Genomic DNA, 25,672 nt, shown 5'->3' with positions numbered 1-25,672 from the left:
TGACTGGGTTATAGGCGTTATGTATTTTATACAGTTAAATAGGACATTAATTTGAATGTGAACCTATAACTTGGTCAGCAAACATTTTAGTGATTTACGTATTAAATTATGATAGTAGTATGCACTTAATCGAGAGGTCGAAATTACTTTGTTTCCAAGAAAGTTTAACAACGTTTTTGTGTTATTTTTTAACTAATAAATTTTAGGATAAGGTATACATATACGTGTGATTCCGACCTGATTATGACAGTAGAAGCAATAAAGAGTTTACAAATGCTTCTAGATCATTCAAAGTAGAAAAAAAAACCTCTTTTTCTTGTAATGTTTAAGGATGCTTAAGATAAGATTATTCACTCGATATTTGACAGATTTTTTTTTTATACATTCTAAATCAATTCTTTTTATCGTCAGTTACTTTTGATATGTAAAGAAACCTGTCAAAATCATCGAATCGAGTGGTAATGTGCTTCATCACTTTGTAATAAGGCTCGATGTATGTTGTTTTTTATTTCCAGCCGTTGCCTGCGATGCTAAAGAGCCCTTTTGAGTTATATCGTGAATGCTTGCCTTTGAGGGATCATATTAACGACGATTTTAAGAACCATCACCGTATCGCCAAATATCTAACCCCCATATACATATTGTGCTAAGAATACCATATGGGAAATCGAAAACGACATTACTCTGTAGTCATGTCGGCGATCTTCCGCTTACCTGTTTGCTTTCTCATTCGGAAATCAGCTAATTATGACGGCTGGTTTATACAAACGTGTGATTCTCTATTCATAATTTTTTTGAAAGAATTTGTGTTCCGATTTACTCATTCCTTGGAAACGTGATCACATCACGAAATGCATGACTGACCCTTAAATGTGTTACGATGTCTTTAATAAGGCGGTACTCGCGATGCAAACATTCACAAATAGCAAATGGTAAAACATTTTCTACAAACACAGAAAGGTAGTATTGATACAATTAATTAATGGCCTAATAAAATCTCTTGGTCTCATTGAGAACTTATTTCATTATATCTGGTGACTTTATCGTGTCCATGCTTTGTGTGATGAAGTAAGATCTCATATTCGATGAACAAATGTAAATTCGTCATACAAATTACTTTTATTTTTTCGTAAACACTTGATCATCTCCTGTTATGTATAAAACGTTCTGTTTTAAGGTTTCAGATTTTCCAAAAAGGTACTCTTGTCTTTATTACTCTGTAACTATTAACTTAAAGTATAATAATAACATTAATAACAATTACTTCTGAAGATGTCGATACCATTTCATAATTTACTCATCGTGCAGATGTCAAATGTTTTATTATATTGACTTTGCCATTTGCGATTTATTTCACTGCTTGCATGTTACGCTTTCCACACTGTTTGTTCCGAGCACCATATCGACTGGTCGTGTTCCCATCCTCGCGCTCTTGTATATTGGCATTTTTCGTTTGTATCATTTAGGTACTTACTGTCTTTGCTTACACGCGTACTTGTATGGCGTGTAGTGTATGCTTTTTTTCAGGTTAGAAACTAGTTTGTCGAAACAGATCAACATTTTAGTGCTGATTAGAAATTAACATCTGTATATTTGCATTTTAAATTATTGGTGACTGTGTATGATGTAGTTTAAATAAAATTTCACTTTTATTGTAAATAAATGCACTGTAAATTATATACAGATTCACGAAGTAGATAGATTTATCAGAAGATATTAGAGTAGATTTGGTACATCACATACACATACGCTCTTGGGTTTGTTGTTTATGTCGGTTACGCCCTGTATTTATATATATATTTTGATGTTTAGCAAGCAGTTGAAGAGAAATACAGGCTTTGTGACGAGAGTCTATCGAAGTTGTTAGAATGGATAGCAGTTGTTGAAGAACGCTTGGCCAATCAGGAAGCCGTCAGAGAGGACATGGATGAACTTCGTAACCAGATCAACGTACTGAAGGTATAACAAAATAAAACTGTATTCACTTTAAAACAAACAATACATATATCATGAAAAATACATTGACCCGATCTTGATTTGAACCGGGTATTTAGAGGAAATAGCGTTTTAACAAATTAGCTATCGTGCCCTGACTCACGTCCGTTAATTAAACATTATATATTAATGAAACTAATATTTCCGGATTACTACGAGTTATTTTATAATTTTTAAAACCACCCACATACATGAGAAGTTCTCATCTCGTCTGGCCGTGATCGCGGTTGCTGCAAAGTAACCGAAACGTCGGGAGTATAGTTTTTAAAAACAATAAAGCAACACGTGGGAATCCGATAATATCAGTTTCATTCAAATGAATGCTCGCGAAAGTCTCAGATCTCATCAAACATTCTATATAAACAATCATTGTATCAGGATACAGCAAAATATTTTTAAACAGCGATCAGCGATTCAGATTAACTTATTTGTGTTTCTGGTCCGTTTAGCTCATCAAAGACGATCTTGAGACCCATCAACGTCAAGTATCAGCTTGTGCTGATCAAGCCAAGCAGCTGTTGGTGTCAGGGGGAGATGTCCTGGCGCCACACGAGGTTACAATGATACAATACACACGATGATACAATAATTTACCACATATACGACGTTTTATACATAAAAATAACACATAACCTGTTCAAGTAAACATTGAGATTAATGTATCTCTTTATTTAGTGATTTTTTTCTGTGCTGTTAGAAATTAAGTTTAAATTAGCATATATATACATTACAAAAAAACTTTTAAAAAAGGTTTTTTTCACATGATACAATGAGTTCTGTTTGGAATTATGAAGTCAATATAAATATATATCGAATTACTATAGGAGCAATATGTAGCAGGAAGGAATGGACTGATCTACACGCCTCCCAAGTATTTATTGCCAAGATGACTTTCACAATAATAGCTATGATAACGTCGTTTCAGGTGGCTGCTCTCGAGCGTGGCGTGAGACAGCTGAAGCAGAGATGTGACAAGTGTTCAGAGAGATGTGACAAGATGCTGCGGCGAATGATCGCGGCGAGAGATGAACTCGGCAAATTTACGTATGTTGACATTTGATAGAATCGTATAGTGATCATAAGACAGTTGTCGATTAAAACAAAGGATAAGAACTATCTAAATTTGTTTAGAAATCTATGGAATATGCATGCTAGTATAGATTTTCTATGTCTTTGTTTGTATTAGCGGCAAATTTATTTTAACCTGTACCTTTCGTATTCCTTAACGTGGTTTTGGATGTCTCATGTAGGAACGAACTGAACACATTCAACTCGTGGATGGAGAGCGCATACCGCACGCTCGAAGACAAGGAGGTCGCGCTGTCGAAGGTCGAGAACCTGACCGGCCAGAGCGATGACGTCAGAGAGTTCGTCTCTGACGTCATCGCCCACCAGGCTGACCTCAGGTTCATTACGATGGCCGCCCAGAAGTTCGTGGATGAGAGCAAGGTGAGATTATTTATATGGTGTAATTGAAGAATCTATATGTCCGTAAAATTTAGAAATGAAAATAAGGTAGAATCCAAATAAATTAAATTTAAATTCTTACTTCTGCAAAAAAAATATCACGTGGTTTAGTTAGTTCATGTCACATAATATGGTGATTATTTGAAAGTATTAAATACAATATTTTACAGGAATTCCTGTCTCTACTGAACGACTACCGCACTTCCCTGCCGGCTCGCCTGTCGCATGTGGCGCCACCTGTTGACTCTATAGTGCGCGAGCACGCCGCCCTCGCTAGGAGAAGGCACTCCGACTTGGCCAATAGAGCGCAGAGATTGTTGGATAGACTCAGAACAGCTAGCGACGGTTCAGCGAGGTACAGGGAGGCGCTGCAGAGAGCACAGAGATGGATACAGACGGTCGGTATACTATTTTAAACTCTGATTGGTAACTTTGTTTAAGGAGCTTACGTTTTTTGGATCGTTTTATTTTTACTTTGAAAATCATTGGCACTTATTGAGTTTACTGCAAGACGCAAACTGCGGTGACAGTTCGTTTATATAACTCATTTTAACTGTTCCTGGATAAGTGGAATATTAAAAATGTTTTTGAAAAAAACTTGTTCTATGGGATAACTTTTTATAGTATTTACTTTACGAGTAAAACCGTTCATTGAGATCTGTAACATTTTATGAAAATTTTAAATTTATGAACAGTGTTTATAACGTGTTGTCCAACTTCTATATCAGGTGGAACCCCAAGTACAGTCGTGTGTGTCGGAGACGGCTGGTGGTGACCCCCGCGCGTTGGACACACAGTTGACCCGCGTGAAGGCGCTTCACTCAGAACTGAGGGCTCAAGGAAGACTGGTTGATCACGCGCATGACGTATGTATCCAATTAATTGCTTACACAGATACAAATTCGCCCAAGCACACAGAAGCACATGGTATAATAAGTTTGCTACTTAAAACTACTCGAAATCTATATAACGGGAAGTTCTTTGAGTAGAGACATTTGCTATTATAGAATTATTTAACAATTTGATGCCAACTATTGGGCCCTGAAACAAATAATTCTACACTATGCTGGGTAAAATACCTATAAATTCAAGAATTATATTCACAAAACAAATTTAATTTTTCTATTAGTAATTACTGACTTTGGAAAACTACTATAATGATAATTTACTCGCAGGCCTGCGAGCAACTCGTCAAGTCATTGGAAGGGAACCTCACACCGGCGGAGATCAGACAATTGGAAATTCCAGTTGTTGAACTGAATGACAGGTACAACGAGCTGGACAACGCTCTTGGTGCCAAGTGCTCCGAGCTGGAGGCAGCCCTGTTACAATGCCAGGGACTGCAGGACGCGGCTGAGACACAGGCTCAATGGCTCAGCACAGTAGAGAGTTCATTCAAGTAAGTAGAGTTGCTCTGTTCCGAGAATTATTCTCTCTTGTTATTTCGTTTATTTTATTTGTAAACCAAAATGTTATTAAAAAAAAGTATGCCAATTAAATAAATCGGCTACCAGTCATATACACAAATACCTTTACCAAGTCGTGTTATTTACACTATTTATAACTGATGAACGGCTGTACGGGTTTGGCTGAAAATTGGCGTAGAGATAACTTAGAACAAGAGAAAGTACAGGATACTTTTCATCTGATTGAAAACGAAAAAAAATAAGTTGATCAAATCCAAAATCATCTTATCTACTTAATCATCTGTCTTTAAGGAGGAATAGAGTTCGCCCGGTGAGCTAAAAACTAGTACATACACATATATATATATCTTTTATATGTATCGAACAAACGTTCTTTTAAATTAAATAACCTAAAAACTCGATAATTCCAGAAACCAATCTAAGCCAGCATCCCTCATCCGCGAGCGTTTGGACGAGCAAGTCCGCGAGCAACGCTCGTCGCACTCCGAGCTGGAGGCTCGCAGGCCCACGCTTAACAAGCTGCTAGCGACGGCTAGAGACGCCGCCACCACCCCTTCCAACGCTCGAATAGCTAAGAAGTTGGAACAACGAGCTGAAGATATTTGTGCTAGGTAGGAGCTACTACTTGTTTAAAAAAAGACCCTTTGTTACCCAAATATTTTTTTATTAATACTGATCTAACGCTGGCTTTCCTTTTTACTTTTAATATGCAAATTCAGTGATGGCTGAAAGCTTACTCACCGATGCCAAAAGGGCTATCTGTATCTAAATAAAATAGCACATAGGATCAACTGAACACGTGTATAATTCTATGGGACTTTCCAAACTCAATAATTCTTTCCCACAGATACGACAAGCTATTAGAGCGATCTGCAAAACGAGGGGTACACCTGGAGGAGGTATCTGCTGAGCTGACTCGCTTCACACAGGCAGCTGCAACTCTGGAGGCAGCTCGCACACAGCTGGGAGACGATCTGAGAGATGGGAAGATAACAGACATACTCGCCAACAGGTCGGTTATAGAAAACTAAGATAAATAGTCATCGAGAAAAAATTACTGCCATTTTACAGTATACTGGAACGAAACTTTTCTAATTCACGTGGCTATAACATGAATCCTTAGTTAGCAATAAAACGCAAAATCTCTGGTGAAGTTGCTGATGACCTCTGTTTTGCTTTCAGAGACAAACAAATGCCATTACTAGAAGAGTGCCTTCGTAACGGCAAGCAACTCATCTCGAAGCCGGATGTCACGGACACTCATGTAGTACGGGACAGAATGAAGGTAGGGTGACAATTTATTTAATAAATATCAAACAACTTGTATTTTTTTCTTTAAAACCGTTATAAACTTTTCCCGAATACTTTTAGGCATTGGAAAACCAATGGCGTGATTTCAACGTAATGTTGGAGGAAAAACAGAAGCTTTCGAAACAGAAAGCAGACCAGCTCAACCAATACGAATCACTGAGAATGCAGGTTTGCAAACGACTTTCATGTCTATTGACATACCATTAAGATCTTAATTCTTTTGGAATAAATATAGTTCTATTAAAATATAAGTTAGCTAGTCTAATTTCAATCATGGGTCTATTATTATAAGATCTATTTTGGCTTATGCTCAGTCAATACTTATATTTCAAAGGTGCTAGAGTGGTTGCAAAATATGGAGCATCGCGTAAATCATTTACGTCCCGTAGCCGTCGACTTGGAGGTCATCAAACAACAACAGGACGAGTTGAGACCACTGGCTAAAGAATACAGAGACTTCTCTGTCAATATCGACAAGGTTAGATGAATAATTAATGTATGAAATGACATATATAATCTTAAATACGGTATGCTAAGTAATTTAATGTTTTAAGGTGAACGAGTCAGGTGCGCTGTACGAGGCTCTGTCTAGAGGAGAGAGGGCTGACAGTCCGCATCGCAAGAGGTCGCTCTACAGTCCCACCAAACGACACACACCCAGTAAGAAATCAGACAATACGTTAATACTCATCAATGTGTATAAAAGATTTGTTATTGTAACTCTCGGTATACACACCAGCCACGCCGGGGACTTCGGGCTCGTGGTATTACAATAACAGACCTCGCTATTCTTCCATTAATTCACTATTAGTGATTGCTGGAGAGAGATTTCCATTTAATAAAAACATTTATGGATTAGTACACTAGAAGGAAGGTCCATGTCACTTAGGGGCGTCGGTAATATATATATATATATATATATATAAATATATCAGGCTAGATATTTATATGATAATTTCCTTCTCACCTCAGGTCGTTCCGACGGTCGCTCTCCTTCGCCGGTCAAGTCCCGGACGCTCGTATCACCCGCCTCCGCTTCATCCGGCTTCTCATCACGCCGCTCCAGCCAGGACGGGTTCCATCTTGACGGTGAGCTCTAACTACTTGGAATAAAGTTCATTTTTGAATACAGCAGTGTGATAAAAGTTTAAATAGAAAGTACCTAATGAAAAATTCATTACTACGTACCTCTGGTGTATGCCGTTGCAGTTATGGGGATTAATTTATCAGAAGGTTATTTTGTACTTGAAATTTAATTCAAGTTAGTTGAACATTGCTGTTAAATACATTTCTGTACGAACACTACAGATTTTGTTTGTACATTTTTTAGATACTGAACTATTATCTCAATTGTCATAGAAAGATAACTTGCACCGTAACAGTGACTTTTATAAGAACGTTTTTGTAATTCACAACATGTTAGCTCATTTGAATAGTCTCGACATGGAAACTGTTGCCAGAAAAATAATATTATTGTTCGAATATATGTATGTATAAGAATTAACAAATGTCTTAAAAGTTTTTCAATTGTCAAATATATGAGAAATTAATGTGTACATGGATGTATATAGAGCGTTGTGATGAAATATCAATAGCTAATGACGACATCATCATCTCCCCACAGAGTTGTCTCCCGTGCAACAGCAGGTGTCGGAGATCAACAACCGGTACGAGCTGCTCGGCACCAAGCTGGCAGACCGACAAACAGAACTGGACGCTGTCAAGGAGGAAGTCAGGAAGCACTACGACAGTCTCAGACAACTTAATAACTTCCTTGATAAGGTAGGATAGTAGAAGATATATGATACGATGTTATGTGATGTGATGTGATGTGATGTGATATGATATGATATGATATGATTAGATATGATATGATACGATATGATATATGTGATGTAACAAAGTGTGATAACATTTCACATTTTAAACATAATATAAACCTTTGAATTATTAATATTTTAAAAATAAAATCATATGTTTACAATATCCAGGTTCAAAGACAACTTCCTAAAGAGTCTGTCCCCAACACCAAGGAGGAAGCTGATAAGACCATCAAGCAGGCTCGAGCAGCGCTGGAGGAGATGTATGAGAAACAGAGCATATTGGACTCAACAAAGACACAGGTGAGTGACGTACGAGAGAAGACATTGAAACAATGAAGCGATATATGGATTTAAATTTATTATTATTTATTTTTATATAAATACATCTTTGAAAATATTTAATTAAATACGGAATATATAAAGACAATTTTTATATAATGTGCAGTAAGTGGTTCCCGCGACAGAGTATTTGGCCCATCTTCTTAACTCATAATGTATGTAATAAAAACATGTTTTAATATTTGCTACTCGCCCAGGTCCGAGAACTGATCCGCCGTAAGCAAAGCGTAGAAGGCGCTGATAGACTCAACGATGAGGCGGAGGAAACAGCTGCTAGGTGGAAGGCACTACATGACGCCTTCAAAGACAAGTCAGTATATCTTATTTTCATAAAGATAAGGTACATTTTGCAATGCTCGTTGTCTAAATGGTTATTTTATGCTTTAATGTTGTATTTATATTGAAGTGATGTGAACAAAAATTTGTCGATTAAATTGCTTAATTCTTATAATAATTATAGCAATTTTTTTAAATGACATCGAAGTTTTATATTAGCTTTCCTACAATTTGACTAATTGATGTTATTTCCATGCCAGGATTCATGTTATGGAAGAGATGAAGGACTTCCACGACACTCACAGCAGTCTCACACAGTGGCTCGGCTCCAAGGAGAGGATGATGGCAGCCCTGGGACCTATCTCATCAGACTCCAGGGTTGTACACACACAGGTTCAACAGGTATACACTGAAAGAGACTTATAATGTTATATCCTGTATTTGTCTGTTTTGAATGTTTTATATCGTTCAGAATCTTAAATAATTAATCTATTACCGAAAATGAAAAATTAGTTTTTATTTATTATGAGTTGAATGTCTTTGAATTTAGAATATTGAATCACCATTTATGAAATATAAAACTGAATTCCAGGTGCAAGTCCTTCGCGAAGAGTTCCGAAGCCAGCAGCCGCAGCTATCACACCTGGAGCAGGTGGCGGCCAGCGTTCTGCAACGCCTGGATCCCCACCAGCATGACGCACAGAAGCTTGAGGCTAAGCTGAGACAACTACAGGAGAGGTGGAACGACCTCCTCAGCCAGTTAGTATTACAGAATAATTTGCAATCCTATTGACCTAAAGTTAATACAGTATCTCTTTTTACTTCTCATAATATCATTGCTAGTATTATTTAGAAAGAAAAATATTTTTTTTCTTATTTTACCCTTGGATATATGGCAGTATTTTTCGATTATCCTTCTATTTCCTCATGTTTGTCGACCATATGAAGGAGATAATACAATTTTTTTTCCGATCCAAGTGATATTCTAGTTCTTGGAATTTAATACACCTATTTCCTATTCCATTTATATAAATGTATCCCATCAGGCTGGAACACCGTGCGGAGAGTCTTGGCGCAGCTGCTGACACGTCACGCGAATTAGACGCTGGACTCGCGCGACTTAAGAACGCTTTACACGCTATCGGAGACAAGTTGGATGACGTCACTGAACATGATCCGCACGATCAGCTCAGGGAGGTTGAGGTGAGGGAGTTGAGGAAGATGCATGTATCAAAAGGGAGGGAGGAGCTTGTAGATTGTTTTATAATCAAAGCTATATTTATGAAAATAATAATCGAAGCTAACATTATAAAAAGCTGTACATGTTTATATATATCTAACAGACAGAAAAATATATAGTTTGGATATATTTGAAAATGTCGTTATTTAAAACAATATTTTATCTTCAAAATAGAATCTTGAACGGCAATTAGAAGGACAGCGACCGCTTCTGGCTGATCTGGAAGCAGCCGGTGCAGCTCTCGCAGATGTTCTGGCTGATCCGGGATCAAGACAGGACATACAAGGAAAACTAGCCGCCGTGGCGCGGCAATACGACAACCTGCAGAGGAAGCTCGATAATAAGAAGGCGGAGATTGAAGCTGCTCTGAAGTGAGTGTTAACAAACGAGTTACCATGAATATTACATTACGTTTGATGATTGACAGCTAGTTAATTGAAGAACTGAGTTTACTGTGAAATAAAATCTCATAACCTTCGACACGACAATGGATTATAATTGATATAAGTCTTTGTCCGCCACTTCGTCTTCGTTGTCTCCGTATTGTGGGGGGCCTTCTTAGTCTGAAAGGATAAATTATTGCCTATATATATATTGTAATGTGTTAGCTACATTATTAGAAAGTATCATCAAAAACCAGGATAATATGCATTAAAGCCAAGAACCATCTAAACATTTTTTGCAAATCTATATACATATACTAAACCCCCTCCACCAGGGACGGTCGTAACCTGGAAGCTTCAGTTTCTCGCACCCTGGGCTGGCTTCAGTCGTCACTGGGCGGTCTCCCGAGCAGGTTGTTGGTGTCAGCTGACCGACCCACACTACAACACCAGCTGGACCAACACGAGCCGCTATACAGAGACCTCACGCAGAGAGAACATGAGATCATAATGCTCATAGACAAAGGTATGTACATAACATCTGTATATACACACGCAGGTTCACGACACGCTTCATTAATACATACATATAAAACCATAATGACATATTAAAATTTGTATTTTGATCTCTTTTTGTAATGTAGATTTTTTTTTATTGAATTTAATTATCATATAACCAATAACATTTATGTGTCTGTATATTACCATAAATATGTTATTTCACTTGCAACTATTATTCAGGTAGTTGAGAATTATTGAAACATTAAAACGAGATTAAAAAATAATGAATTATTGCACACTTAACTTAATACTGTATCATCTCATTCAATATACATATATATGAACTGTAATTATTTTTATTTGCTGGTATTTTAACTGATTCATTCATGTCAGGTCGTGAGATGGAGAAGAAGCCGGCTCATCAGAACCTGAGGAAGGATCTGGATAGAATACAGACTCAGTGGGACAAACTCAAGAGAGAGATCATCGACAGACAGACAAGACTACAGACGGCTATGGTGAGTTATGGAAACACAATATATACATGAGGGGGAGATGGAATACAATATATTTGTATATCTAAGAATATGAAATAGCAACTTCTAATTAATGACTTTCAACATAATAAAATTCAGTCATATATTATTTGAAAACACAAGCTAAAAATATTATATTAATTGTCAAGCAGTTGCTATCATTACAACATGCTAGTAAATGAGATATTCTTGTGAGTAGTACTATAACTAGTTTTTTATACTTCCACAGGAACACTGCCGTAAATACAGCAAAGCTCAAGAGTCGTTCGTTCCCTGGCTGGTTGAGGTGGAAGAGAGGCTGGCCACTAGGCCACCGCTAGCACTCACCAAGAAAGATGTGGAGAGACAGCTCAAGGAACTGCAACAGATCAGAAACGATGTCTGGAAGAGGTAGGATTGACTATAGTAGTCTATTTATATATAAACAATATATATATATATATATATATATATATATATATATATATATATATATATATAAGTGTGTGTGTGGGTGTGTGTGTAAAGCTATAAATGATAAATATATAAAGATGCTCAAAGTAAATGTTAAAAGAAAGATAATATATTATAATTAACTTTTCTAGATCTGGTGAATACGAGAACAACAGGACTCTTGGAGAGACGTTGATATCAGCGTGTGACGTGGATCAAGACGTAGTGAGGAGACAGCTCGACACCATGAAGGAGAGATGGGATAGGATCAATAACGGTACATACATACATATATTATTAAGTGTAACTGAATCTAATTTATTTGTTAGTCATTCATACATTAAGTCACCAGCTTGGGAATAATGAAAAATTAAAAAACGGATTTGTTATTCCTGTCTGTGTATTTATAGTAAATGGCAAATTAACATTTAGACATTTTTTTTTATCAAATAGACTGTTCCAAATAAGTATTACAAGCACATGAAATTTCATATAACATTTTTTAAGCACACATTTGGTCAAAGTAGCAGGTTACTTTTCACAACACTACGTTTAGGACCGAAATTTTATTATTTTTATTTATATTAATAATAATATATCTTAATTTTTCATAGAGCATTTATTCTCCTTAATTTCAAAACTCCAAACGATATCATTGAGTCAATATTTCTATGATATTTATGTTCGTTTTTCTTTATCAGAGGTGCTCCAACAAGTGGAGTATCTGGAGTCTACCGCACGTAAGCTGGGCGAGTTCTTGGAGAGGGTGCGCGCAGTAGAAGCTCCCCTGGCCAGGTGTGAGGAGCGCCTGGAGACCGCCTTGTCTGCACCACCCGCGGCCGCCAGAGACCAGGTCGCTAGACTGGCTGACCATGTTCATGCTTTGAGGGCTCCCTTACAGGTAAATATATCCACAGCATTTTGTATACACCTATCTATAAACCGCCCCTTATCGCTTATTCCTTAGGGTTTTTCGCATTTTTATCTTAAGTACATAAGACTGATTTAAATTTGTTACGCATATATAGAGCATCAACATAGCAGCGGACGATATAGTGGCCCTGGCTATGGAAAATGGCGGCGAGGAAGCTGGTGCTAGAGCTCGTCAAGTTCTGGAAGAGACGGCCAAGAACCTCGCGGAACGTCTGCAAGACCTAGAGAAGAGGACTGATGACGCGCGCGACAAATTAGCCGGAGCTGCTGCAGCATATTCACAGTTCCAGGTAAAAGGACTTTAGACAAAATAGATGTCTCTATATTTCCAATGTCATGCCTGTTTGTTTCTGTAGCTACAACTTTCAGAAAATACTAATTTAATTTAATTGAACTTAAATTGTTATTAACAGATATTTTTAATTTAAAAGAAGATATTAAACCCTTATTATATTTTCAAAATGACATTTTTGTAATTTTCATTTCATCTTCACAGGACAAAGTAAAGAACGTTTCACACGACATATCTGACTTGGAGAAGGAGTTGGATGCCATGAAGGCTCCCGGCAGAGAGATCAAGACGGTGAAGGCGCAGCTGGATGACCTGGCCCGGTACTACAAGCGCCTGGAGCTGGCTGACGACCTGGTCGCCGAGTCTGCCAAGGCCGCTGAAGCCCTTGTTGACAGCGGATTCGCTGAATCCGCTAAGGCCAGAGACCAGGTTAGTTTGGTTAGCGTTAGTATAATCTGTGTTCATTCTGACCCACATGAAAAAACATACAAATTTTACCTTGTAAAGATGTATACTTATAGTACTACGCTCATGAGTTGAGTTTCTGATGCATTATTTTTGTCATAGGTGGAAAGTATCCGCAAACAGCTCGCCAAGCTGGATGAACGTGCTCGCGCCAAGGAACAGGACCTGGACGATACTCTCAGCAAGCTGGAAGCTTTCTATAAAGCCTACGACTCGGTCATGGACGATGTTGATGAGGTATGCATGTGTAAAAGATGTATTCACACAGTTATAAATATTCATATAAACAATCATTGTTAAAAAAATAAGTTTGTTTTAGTAAATGCCTGTAAAAACGAACCAAAGTCATATAGATCTTTCATAGCTTATCTCTGTTGGAGATATGGTAGTCGGGTTGGGTGGACTTTTGATGAAAGAGGAGAGAAAACGTTGCTAACATTTAAAATCAAAGAGCAGTTTTTAATGTTTTGTTTTTGCTCCGAAGGAAAAAACAATGTATTCTTTATGAACTAAATAAAAACAGTATTTTTATTAATTTATTATATATAACAGGGATTAATAAGTTGTAAGGAGCAATCAAAAGTTAAGAAAATATTATTAGTTATACATTTTATCGTCTGTAATGCTTTAATTTTTTTTTTATTTATCCTCAGGCCACGGAGCAAGTGCGAAGTCTAAAACCTGTGTCATCGGAGGTGGAACACATCAGGGCCCAACAGAAAGATTTCGCGGAATTGAAGAAGCATACGCTGGAACCTCTGGGTCTGAACGTGACGCACTGCAACAGGATAGGCCAAGGGCTGGTGAGGTCCGCACTACAGGGAGCTAGCACTGGACAGCTGGAGAAAGACCTGGAGAAGATGAACGACAAATGGAACGCCTTGAAGGATAAGGTGAGCAAATGTATTTAAGGAGTCCTCAATTACAGATTGATACTGGGATTTTGAGACCTTTAATGCCAATATTATGATTCGCTTTCACGTGATATGAATGGAAAGTTAAAGATTAATGAATTAGTTACCAATATTATGATTAAAGTATCAATGGGATATAATTATTTTATATGACGTCATTTCCAGCTCACTGTTTCTGTCTTAATTTCGGAAATTTTATGTATGTATTTGATAGCTTAGAGCCTTAGACCAAACCTATCAGGTAAATGTTGTATGAGCTACTAACTACCTTTATCGTTAATTATGTAACCTTTTTAAAAAAATAAATTTAAACACTTAACAGGATAAAATACCAGGTTCTTATAAATATATCATCTGACATGACTTGCGAGATAATTAAATACCTTATATTCCAGATGAACGAGAGAGAACGTCGTCTGGATGTTGGTCTCCTTCAATCAGGCAAGTTCGCGGAGGCTCTGGCTGGTCTGGAGAAATGGCTGGCGGATACAGAGGATATGGTTAACAATCAGAAGTCACCCTCCGCTGACTACAAGGTCGTTAAGGCTCAGCTTCAGGAACAGAAGGTAGAGTTTTAAATTTCAATTTATATGCCATTATTTATATGATCTTGTGTACATGTATGTATGGTTGAGATAGACCTATTTAGTTTATTCGGATTTAAGCTTGACCATTATATATTAATTTCTTCGCATCCACAAAATCAATCTACCGTCAAATTTTTTTATCTGTTTATACAATCTCAAGAACAAAATAATGAATAGTTAATCTTCCAACAGTTCCTCAAGAAGATGTTGATGGACCGTCAGAACTCGATGTCGTCTCTGTTCGCGATGGGTAATGAGGTGGCGGCTGGCTGTGACCCCGCGGAGAGGAAGGCCATAGAGAAACAACTCAAGGGTCTGATGCAGAGGTTCGATGACCTCACCACGGGGGCGCAGCAGAGGATGTTGGACCTTGAACAGGCTATGAAGGTAACTTACATACATCTATGTTCCTTACCGATACAAATGCAACAGTTTTTTATTAAACAAATTGTATTGTATTTGGTTATAGCTAACCTTTATACTATACCATATAAATACTAAAGAAAATATATTTAAATTATTATTAAGTATGACCTGGACATATGAAACGTATATTATATAATATTTTCACCAACTTTGAATGAACTTTTTATTGGTTAATGAAGTTCACACTATTTCGTAATAAATTGCTAATGACGTGACTTTAATATTAAAAACACATTTTAATAGGTGGCGAAATTATTCCAAGAGCAACTACAGCCCTTGTTAGAGTGGCTCGGCACGACTGAAAGGAAGGTGAAGGCTCTAGAATTAGTGCCCACCGACGAGGAGAAAATACAACAAAAAATAAGAGAGCACAAGGTATACATTTGTTTAAATATACCAAATTAAAATGTACCACTGTAAGAGTAACTGATATTATTGCTCATATTAATATTTTGTGTGTTAAAATTATTTCAACCAGAATTTGTTTCACAAAAGTATATGCCGAAACATTATATTAATTTCTTTTAAGTTATAAAATCCTCCAGAATCTAAGTTATTTGCGACCATGGATTCTACAACTGTTTATATTTTTGATATTCACAAAAAAAATTATTCGAACTTTATATCGACGACATCGCTTGTCCACGTAATTATTTATTCGTATGATTATTACAAGTGTAATTTCCGTAACCCGCAGGTGCTCCACGAGGACATCCTCTCCCGCCGTCCTCAGTTCTCGCAGCTGACGGACACGGCGTCTCAGCTGCTATCCCTGGTCGGAGATGACGAGGCCGCCGCTCTCGCAGACAGACTCCAGGCAGCCACCGACCGGTTAGTACATATATATTACTATCCGTATATTTTTTAGCGTTTTTTCCTGTATTAATAAACAAACTAAACTAAGGCTTCATATTGATATCGGTTTTTTGATGCAAGCTTATTTACATTGTTCTCATTCAATTCTTTGTAACTAGCTACCAAGCGCTGGTGGACCACAGCCTGAACATAGGCTCGTTGCTGGACAGTTCTCGTAAAGGTCTCCGTCATCTTGTGCTGACCTACCAGGAGCTGTCGTTGTGGATGGACGGCATGGAGCAACTCCTGGCCAGGAGAAGACTGCTGCCTGTACACATGGAGGAACTGCTCAGACAGATGGATGAACTGGCGGTGAGATATATATTTAATGCTTTAAAAACTGAGTTAATTTAGTTTCGGCTCAAAAAAAAAAATCCCTTCAAAAACTTAAAAATACAGTTCTTGTAACGACTAGTGATCGTAGCAATTAATTCTGATAATATTAATAGGAGAAAACCGAAGAGATCGCAGCCAAGCAGGAGGCTGTCGACAGTACGGTGGAGTCAGGGTTGGAGCTGATGAAACACATCTCGGGAGACGAAGCCCTGCAGCTCAAGGACAAGCTGGACGCGCTGCAGAGACGATACAACGACCTCACCTCCAAGGGAGCTGATCTGCTGAGGATAGCTTCCGAGACACTGCCTCTGGTGCAGCAACTATACAATAGTCATAACAAGTGAGTAAATTATAGACATGTAAGACAAGTTGTGTGTCGATTTAGAAGAAACACAAGTATTCCTAAAATAAAGTATGATTTAATGCACCTTACAAATTACTGCATAAAGTCATCTCGCAATGTTTCATTCAATGGTAGATATTACATTTTACCTTAAACTGCATCTATAATGTGGTCTGCTTAACCGTTGGAGGCTCTGTGTTAATCTACGTTGTTATTATTCAGGTTATCCGATTGGTTGTCGAGCGCGGAGACTTGTCTCCAGTCTGTGGACCCTCGAGAGGAAGACATCCTGAGACTCGAGGCTGAGCTGCAAGAGTTCCGACCGCTGTTGGATAATATCAACCTGGTTGGACCCCAGTTGTGTCAGGTCGGCTACATACATATTACTTAACATTTTTACCATAGTGGAGACAAACAAACTCTGTGTGTCTCATAATGAGTGCTTGCTATAGTCTATGGACATTGTTAATAACTTTTGTCAGAAAACATCTATTAATGATGGTCAGCTTACACAGATGTTATAGAAAAAAATATAACTAATCAGGCATCTGAAACACAAGCTTAAAATAAATTAAAATTTTAATTTATCCAATATAAAATCGATAAATACAATAATATAACATGTAAACAATTCGTTCTTGTATCAGATCTCCCCGGGAGAGGGCGCCGCACACGTTGAAGGCGTAGTGACTCGTGACAACAGAAGGTTTGACGCTGTAGCAGAACAAGTGCAAAGGAAGGCCGAGAGGTTACTCCTGAGCAAGAAGGTATGCTTTACTTTTGAGAAGATTGAATTATTCTTATTTTTCGAAGACTATCAGAAAAAAAGACACATAGAAAAATATAATCATATAAGTTTCTTAAAAATAACAAATAGAAGGACAATTTCGAATAGGAAAATTTTTGAGGATGTAAGGTCATATGTTTGCTTGCTGGTCTACCAAGTGAGATACATTAAACAAGTTTTGATGCAACTTATACGTCAGAGTAACATTAAGATTACAATATTCAAAAACTTGTGATGACTCCCAAAGGAGTGCGGCATAGAAGTTGTAATTTGTATGAATACATTGATGATAGAAGAATTTGTAGCTGTAGATGCGGTTACAGGGAGTCACTATATACATTTCATTTATGTTAACATCATGGATATCTCTCTGCATTTGAAGTTGCTGTTGTATCTATAGTCTACTAGTCCATGTTATGTCTATAGTCTATAGTAATATTTCTGTCTGCTATCAAAAACGAAGCATGTTTATAACCCCCCCCCCCACCTCCCCCTTTAGCGTTCCCTGGAGGTTGTGGGCGATATGGAGGAAGTGATCGAATGGCTGCGTGGAGCGGATTCCATGTTGCGTTCCGCGGAGCCCCCGGCCGGGGACGCGGCAGCGCTCAGGGCTCAGCTGGCGCAACAACGACCACTGTCTGATGATGTGGCGGCTCAACGTGCACGAGCCAGGGACCTCCTGGGACAGGCGAAGAAGGTACACATTTATGATGATCCCGGTGTGACGTGGTTTGCTCATTTCTAATAAAGACGGTCATAAAGTTCCACCTAATAATAAAAAATAAATAATTCCGCCTCATGACTCTTACATTTTTTTTATGTGGAACTGTAATAATTCAGTTTGATCATTTTGCATAAGTATTAACAACTTCTTCGTCAATCGCTAATAATAGACACGAAGTTACGTTCTACGTTTTGTTATTGGCTAGTGCTTTAACCTATATTTTCCCAGGTGTTGCGCGAGTGTCAATCGTCAGACGAGGCGGCCATCATCCGCGAGCGTTCGGACGAGCTGAAGGAGATGATGGAGGAGGTGGCAGCCCTGAGCGCCGCCCGCCTCGCCGCCCTGGAGCAGGCCCTGCCGCTAGCCGAACACTTCGCGGACACACACAACGGGTATGGGGACATAACACGACGCGCTGAGAGAGTTATTTGTACCTAATAATTATGTTTAAAATTTCGCTACAAAATAATATGATTACAGACTATCCGCCTGGCTGGATGAGATGGAGAAGCAGGTGTCCTCGCTGGCCCTTCCGGCTCTCCGGCCGGACCACATCGCGCAGCAGCAGGACAAGAACGAGATGCTGCAACAGTCTATAGCTGGACACAAGCCGCTAGTGGACAAGCTCATCAAGACCGGCGAGGCTCTGTCCAAGCTGTGCGGAGAGGAAGACGCCGCCAAGATACAGGACACCGTCGAACACGACTGCGACAGATACAACGCTATACGAGCTGAGCTGAGACAGAGGCAGCAGGAGTTGGAACAGGTATATATTTATTATTTTAGTAGGTCGGTCCTGAAACTTCTCTTCCAAATAGGCTTCTAGAATATTGTCTTTGATTTTCTCATTTTTACGGTTGTATTATCAGTATATTCAGTAAAAGTGCTTCGTGTAACAGAGCTCAACAAAAGAATGAATCAGTAAATGTTTCTTTATTTTAACGTGTAACCTGTCCACAGTGGCTTCTTTTTCTGACACCTCCATATATTATCTTTGGTTTTACAACTAAGCAATATATTTTTTCCAGGCTTTGCAGGAGTCTGCTGTTTTCGCGGAAAGACTGGAAGGCATGGTTCGTGCTCTGTCCGGGGCCGCGGAACAACTCAGGACGGCCGAGCCCGTTTCCGCTCACCCTCACAGGATAATGTGAGTATTGCAGACCTTACAACGTTTATTGCGCGGATCAGTATTGAGCACTAGGTGGTGACCTCTTGTGAACACGTAATTAGTTACAATATTCTCACTGACTTTGTTATTATTTGAGTTTATTATTGTTGAAAGTCTAATTTAAAATGAAATCTAACTTCAACAATAAGTACGAACACTTAACTTTTCTTATTAAGACAGTGATATCAACGTAAATGATAATCCCACAGTGAACAAATGGATGAGAACAACGCTCTGATCGAGGATCTGGACAAGCGGCAGGAGGCGTACCGAGCGGTGACCCGGGCCGCCAGTGACGTCATGGCTAAGGCCAGCAACAGCGACCCCGCCGTCAGGGACATACGAGCCAAACTCGACAAACTTAACAAGTAAGATTTAGGCTCCAACCACACTATCTATCATTGAAATATGATTTTTATACATTTAAGTAATATCAAGAAATACATCATAGCGGGAGTCGCGGTTTCAAATCTTGTCTATAGTATTTATTTTATAGTTACTACTACTATTTACTTCAGAGTAGAGTTCTTATCCCACAGCTTAAGTTAATCTTCCGCTTTACGGTAAACAAAAGTATAAATTTACTAACAAAATGAGTTTTATCGCATAGATTATGGGCGGAGGTTCAGAAATCGTCCTCCGAGCGCGGTCACTCCCTCGAGAGCGCTTTGGAGATGGCCCGCAAGTTCTGGCAGCAGCTGGACACTGTGATGTCAGCGCTGGCAGACCTGGCTGACTCGCTGGCAGCCCAACCGCCGCCGGCAGCTCAACCAGCGGACATACAGGCGCAGCAGGTTGCGCTGCAGGAGATCAGGCACGAGATAGACCACACCAAGCCTGAGGTAAGTTAAGTTATGATACCAAAAAAAATAATGTGAATTTACAGCTGAAGTAGAGCTCGGCACGGGTCGCAAAAAAATGGCTCAAATAATGCATAATAGCAAATTGAATTAACAGCAAAATTTTAAAGTCATTTTTAATTATTTATTTATCAAATATACGGTCGACATTTACATGTTAATTTTGTTCAGGTAGAGAAAGTCCGTAAGAGCGGGTCCAGCTTGATGTCGATATGCGGCGAGCCTGACAAGCCGGAGGTCAAGAAACACATGGAGGAGCTCGACAGCGCCTGGGACAACATCACCGCGCTCTACGCCCGCCGGGAGGAGAACCTCATAGACGCCATGGAAAAGGCCATGGAGTTCCATGACACACTACAGGCACATACACACTATTCAATCATCATGCAGTGAACTAGCTTAAACATCACACTGAAACTAATATAAATATAATGTATATAGAACCTGAACTCGTTCCTGGACACTGCGGAGGATAAATTCTCCCGCATGGGTCCCTTGGGCTCGGACATAGACGCGGTCAAGAGACAGATCGCGCAGCTGGCCGCCTTCAAGCAGGAGGTCGACCCGCACATGGTGAAGGTTGAGGCTCTGAACAGGTCAGTACTCTGTGCGTTTATAGTTGCGGGATGAGTCTTAAACTGAATAAAATCCTTCAATAAACTATAACAAACATCCTCAGATCTATTTCAATTCTGGTGCTGGTTTAATACATTTACGTATAATTTCTTATATCTTGGGCACTATTTTTTTAGACACGGAATAAATTCCTTTGCACTTCCCTTGGTCTATAGATCTTTAACATCTTATCCACGTCCATTAATAGTTTTATATATTAATCGTGTACTAATAACTTGTTTCACTTCCCGTGCTACCGTCGACTGACGCAGGAGTTTGATGAGGCAAGAACCAATACATTTATGAGTGTTTCGCTTCTGTTTTGTTTACAACGGCGAATGTTAATTGTAGAGGGCCTACGCACACACATACAAACTCAAACGCTCACTCTCTCTCTCTCTCTCACACATACACACTCAAACGCTCACTCTCTCTCTCTCTCTCACACATACACACAAACATACACACACTCACACACACACTTAATCGCACATTTAACTATCCTCAAATTAAAATGAATACCCTAAGTCACCCATTCAATCAGAGTACCGTATCTTATTCCATGTTCGCACCGTCAGACTACAAACAGAGCGTTAACAGTTTTTGAATCAAAAATTTTCGTTCATTATAATATTAACGTAGATCACTGAATGAAAAAACGTGAGACGCTTTGTATTTGGTGTGCCGATTAAAACTTGGACTAGGCGTACTGATACAGAGTAGTGTGTGCGAAGCTCCTCAACGTTTTGTTTCATGTATGTTCCGTGTAGTCGAGTTGTTGCGTGTGTGTCCTACTAATGTGTGGTTGTGTTTGGTAATGATAAAAACTGATTGCTATTTGATATCAGCATGGTGTACTGGAAGCTACTTCATACATTACACGGAAGACTTTTAAATTAATTCTGTTATTTCGTATGTAAATATAGGTCATGAGAGTGACTTACAAAATTACAATAAATATGCACCAAAAGGAGTAGGTTTGTTTGGTGCCACTTAAATTATTATAAGATATATGACTTTCGCGAGCATTCGTTTAAATGAAACTGATGTTTTCCGGTTTAATACGCGTATTTTATTATTTTTAAAACAATATACTCCGGATAATTGGTTACGAGATGACATCTCGTCTGCCCGTTATCTCGGTTGCTGCAAAGTAGCCGAAACGTCGGGAGTGTGTAGTTTTTAAAATAATAAAATAGGCGTAGTAATCGAAAAATATTAGTTTCACTTGAACCATGTCACCGGCATGCAATAGTTAGAATAACCTAATCGTAAGTACGAACAAGGCTTTATTATTATTGTTTCCTGCATGATCCGATTCCGTTAGATATCTTACTATTCGTATCCGTCTTCAGACAAGCGGGCGAGTTGACGGAGCGCACGTCTCCTGAACAAGCGGCGTCCATCCGCCAGCCGCTGAGCGCGGTGAACGCTCGCTGGGCGGCACTGCTGAGAGGGATGGTGGAGAGACACCAACAGCTGGAGAGAGCGCTGCTCCGCCTGGGACAGCTGCAGCACGCGCTCAGGGACACGCTGCAGTGGATACAGCACACCAGCGACACGCTAGACACGCTCGCACCGGTCTGAGATCCTTCCATATTATGACATAGCATTTCAGCCGCGACAATATCGTGAAAGGAAACATTTCCTATAATTAATTATAAATATACTTTGTTTTAAATCCACTAAACTCAAATCGGATCAAAACGAATACATTTTGCTCGCCTTAACATGTAATAAATATTGATTAATATGTCTTCTCCAGGTGGCCGGCGATCCACAGGCTCTGGAAGTGGAGCTGGCTAAGTTGAAGGTCCTCGTGAATGATATAGCAGCACACCAGGCTAGCGTCGACACACTGAACGAGGCCGCAGCTACCCTCATGCACCAAGCTGACGGTACGACACCAACACAACTCACAGACTATCACAACCCATATTATTATTCCGACTTCAAAATGGCGGTTACAGATTCACATGTACATAAGACTCAAAACATACCAACATTTACATATATGTATTTAATACGTAAGACACTCAAATATACCAAAGTTGCATAAATATACAAATAATATATGAAAATGTTCTTCATCAGGTTCAGATGAAGCCGGAGAAACTGCGGAGAAGTTGACGCTGCTGAATAAGAAGTGGCGCGAGCTACAACAGAAGGCCAGAGATAGACAGGCGGAGTTGGAAGACGCGCTACGAGAGGCACAGAGGTGCGCTTGTATAGAAACATAGACACAATCTTACAAGCAAACAGGAAGACTTTAATAACTTTAACAATACTTAAATAACTCAATTTATAGCAAGCATTGATTAAGTTGTCGAAGCACAAATGACCTGTACACACTTGATGTTAAACAGACGGTGCTTCACTAAAATATTTTATCGATAACAAGTTTAATGACTATAGAAGTATCATTATATAACAATAAACGTAGTAGACAATGTTCACGATGTATTATGTGTTTCAAAGTCCTATGTTATTATTTAAGTTAATCCAATGTTTCCTAATGTACAGTAAGAAAAAATGGGATTCTTCTCAAAGTTTTCGCTTCATATATATATGTATTGATGACTCTATTAATCTCCTCCGGCAGCTTCAACCTGGAGATCGGCGACCTGCTGTCTTGGGCCGTCGAGGTGGACGCCGCCATAGCCGCGTCGCGACCAGTCGGAGGCCTGCCAGAGACCGCCGCCGAACAACTGGACAGATTCATGGTGACCTTATTATTTAATACTATTTAAAAGCTCTCATTCATATTAAATTTGCTTTCGTTCAAATTATATTTCGTTCGTTTTATTATCTTGGATTGTGGTGTAAATAATAAATAACTGCTTTATATTATCTGTGCAATATATGAATAGTCTGTATAAGAATCTTTTAAATTGATGTATTCATTGGTTTATCTTGAAATTATTATAAATATGTTACACATTAACAGGAAGCGTCTTAATGGCGTCATAATTCCCACCAATATGACAATATTATATTATTATTATAAAAAAAAAAATTATCGCAGACTATTTAATTTAATATCAATTTCAGAATACATTGTCGTGATTATTATATTTTTTTGTTTTATTACAGGAAATATATAACGAAGTGGAAGCCAATCGTCCCAAGGTAGAAGCTGTGCTGCAGCAGGGTCAGGAGTACATCAAGAGACAGGCCAAGCCGAACCCCACCTCACAACTACACCTCAGTCTGAAGAACCTTAAGACGAGATGGGACAACGTCACCTCCAGGTAACTGACTATTATACTGTAACTTATCTGTAAACGTTATTGCTCTTACTTGCTTTAATTTTACCAAAAACTTGCAATATTCACTGTCTGGTAACCCATTTCAATAACCCTCCCTTTCAAATAGTTGAGATTTTTATCCAAGAAATATATTCAACAAATAGTTATCTTAATGGTAACTCAAGCACGTATTCACATTATTACTAACAAACGTACCACCAGGGCGTCAGACAAGAAGATCAAGTTGGAGATAGCTCTTAAAGAGGCGACGGAGTTCCACGAGGCGCTACAGGCCTTCGTAGACTGGCTGACCAGCGCTGAGAAGACTCTCACCTCCGCCAAGCCTGTGTCCAGAGTTATGGAGACATTACTCGGTTAGTACAACAGGTTTTTTCTATATTGGCATATATACAATAACTTTTATATATAAAAAAAATACAGACACGAGATTTAAAAAATATCTTTATTTTCTGAACACACTTCTCGTCTTCAAGTATCTGCATAAGTTGGTCACTAAATTGAGTTAGAGCGACTATCAGCTGTTTTTCGTCGTTATATATTTTTAATTAAGTCGACTTTTGGTGTAATTATTAATTATTATGTCTTAAATTTCCTGGCCATGTGATATAATTCCTTTATGCCTGTAGTATTCACTAAAATTATATTAAATTCGTCATGTATGTTTGTACTAACTAGCAACACTGAATGACAGAGCTTATATAATAAAATGATCTACCTACATTACACTTGACATCACATTACTATTGAACAATACCGAGCAAGTATAACTCAAGTGACTAGTATAACTCAAGTACCAGTCATTATATCTATTGATACATCTTTGTGTATGTGAACTTTTGAATTTCCAGGTCAAGTGGAGGAGCACAAGCTGTTCCAGAAGGAGGTGTCCACGCACCGCGAGACTATGCTTCAGCTGGACAAGAAGGGAACTCACCTGAAGTACTTCAGCCAAAAGCAGGACGTCATCCTCATCAAGAACCTGCTGGTATCCGTCCAGCACCGCTGGGAGAGAGTCGTAGCCCGCGCCGCCGAGAGGACCCGCGCTTTGGACCACGGACTCAAAGAGGCCCGGGAGTTCAACGACCTCTGGTTAGTAACTATAAGAATATGTACATAGGTGGCATTATTTCATATATTATTAATAGCAAAGGTTTTACAGCCGACTTCAGCTAGACTAATAGGATCAGAGAATGTTACGATTGTCCCTTCTATATTTTATGAAGTAATTCCTTTGACATTTGCTGTAGAAATGAGGAAAAGAGGCGGACTCTTATACACGAGATAAACCTGATACAATAGCAATTGAATTGAATCGAAACCTACAGACTTTTGTTTATAATTTTCAAATATCTCTCAGTACTAAGCTCC

The 25,672-nt window shown here is 38.8% G+C and overlaps 1 protein-coding gene across 23 annotated transcripts in view; it reads left to right on the top strand.

The window, feature by feature from the left end:
- LOC116775425 (microtubule-actin cross-linking factor 1) overlaps positions 1–25,672 on the top strand; it is a 160,019-nt gene that overhangs the window by 114,963 nt on the left and 19,384 nt on the right. For 19 of the 23 annotated variants that reach the window (XM_061524495.1, XM_061524505.1, XM_061524493.1 and 16 more), the window contains 54 exons: positions 1,813–1,959; positions 2,445–2,549; positions 2,921–3,039; positions 3,246–3,444; positions 3,633–3,860; positions 4,191–4,328; positions 4,638–4,861; positions 5,300–5,500; positions 5,737–5,901; positions 6,072–6,174; positions 6,261–6,368; positions 6,535–6,678; positions 6,755–6,860; positions 7,173–7,289; positions 7,825–7,982; positions 8,192–8,323; positions 8,560–8,672; positions 8,899–9,040; positions 9,231–9,397; positions 9,685–9,841; positions 10,053–10,249; positions 10,597–10,787; positions 11,156–11,280; positions 11,528–11,688; positions 11,883–12,007; positions 12,432–12,631; positions 12,759–12,953; positions 13,160–13,384; positions 13,523–13,657; positions 14,074–14,313; positions 14,730–14,900; positions 15,114–15,308; positions 15,591–15,722; positions 16,045–16,178; positions 16,322–16,514; positions 16,652–16,878; positions 17,104–17,248; positions 17,529–17,648; positions 18,168–18,365; positions 18,621–18,784; positions 18,873–19,158; positions 19,421–19,539; positions 19,770–19,928; positions 20,171–20,402; positions 20,592–20,780; positions 20,862–21,016; positions 21,308–21,319; positions 22,391–22,616; positions 22,801–22,933; positions 23,130–23,253; positions 23,638–23,758; positions 24,129–24,286; positions 24,506–24,657; positions 25,153–25,393. In XM_061524495.1, the coding sequence (XP_061380479.1) occupies positions 1,813–1,959; positions 2,445–2,549; positions 2,921–3,039; positions 3,246–3,444; positions 3,633–3,860; positions 4,191–4,328; positions 4,638–4,861; positions 5,300–5,500; positions 5,737–5,901; positions 6,072–6,174; positions 6,261–6,368; positions 6,535–6,678; positions 6,755–6,860; positions 7,173–7,289; positions 7,825–7,982; positions 8,192–8,323; positions 8,560–8,672; positions 8,899–9,040; positions 9,231–9,397; positions 9,685–9,841; positions 10,053–10,249; positions 10,597–10,787; positions 11,156–11,280; positions 11,528–11,688; positions 11,883–12,007; positions 12,432–12,631; positions 12,759–12,953; positions 13,160–13,384; positions 13,523–13,657; positions 14,074–14,313; positions 14,730–14,900; positions 15,114–15,308; positions 15,591–15,722; positions 16,045–16,178; positions 16,322–16,514; positions 16,652–16,878; positions 17,104–17,248; positions 17,529–17,648; positions 18,168–18,365; positions 18,621–18,784; positions 18,873–19,158; positions 19,421–19,539; positions 19,770–19,928; positions 20,171–20,402; positions 20,592–20,780; positions 20,862–21,016; positions 21,308–21,319; positions 22,391–22,616; positions 22,801–22,933; positions 23,130–23,253; positions 23,638–23,758; positions 24,129–24,286; positions 24,506–24,657; positions 25,153–25,393 (8,753 nt within the window). The remainder of the gene's footprint in view (positions 1–1,812; positions 1,960–2,444; positions 2,550–2,920; positions 3,040–3,245; positions 3,445–3,632; positions 3,861–4,190; positions 4,329–4,637; positions 4,862–5,299; positions 5,501–5,736; positions 5,902–6,071; positions 6,175–6,260; positions 6,369–6,534; positions 6,679–6,754; positions 6,861–7,172; positions 7,290–7,824; positions 7,983–8,191; positions 8,324–8,559; positions 8,673–8,898; positions 9,041–9,230; positions 9,398–9,684; positions 9,842–10,052; positions 10,250–10,596; positions 10,788–11,155; positions 11,281–11,527; positions 11,689–11,882; positions 12,008–12,431; positions 12,632–12,758; positions 12,954–13,159; positions 13,385–13,522; positions 13,658–14,073; positions 14,314–14,729; positions 14,901–15,113; positions 15,309–15,590; positions 15,723–16,044; positions 16,179–16,321; positions 16,515–16,651; positions 16,879–17,103; positions 17,249–17,528; positions 17,649–18,167; positions 18,366–18,620; positions 18,785–18,872; positions 19,159–19,420; positions 19,540–19,769; positions 19,929–20,170; positions 20,403–20,591; positions 20,781–20,861; positions 21,017–21,307; positions 21,320–22,390; positions 22,617–22,800; positions 22,934–23,129; positions 23,254–23,637; positions 23,759–24,128; positions 24,287–24,505; positions 24,658–25,152; positions 25,394–25,672) is intronic. The other 4 variants (XM_061524508.1, XM_061524507.1, XM_061524506.1 and 1 more) reach the window with 1 other exon arrangement.

The sequence above is a fragment of the Danaus plexippus genome, chromosome 25 (assembly GCF_018135715.1).
Source record: "Danaus plexippus chromosome 25, MEX_DaPlex, whole genome shotgun sequence".
Lineage (NCBI taxonomy): Eukaryota > Metazoa > Arthropoda > Insecta > Lepidoptera > Nymphalidae > Danaus > Danaus plexippus.
This window is presented reverse-complemented; position numbering and strand designations above follow the sequence as displayed.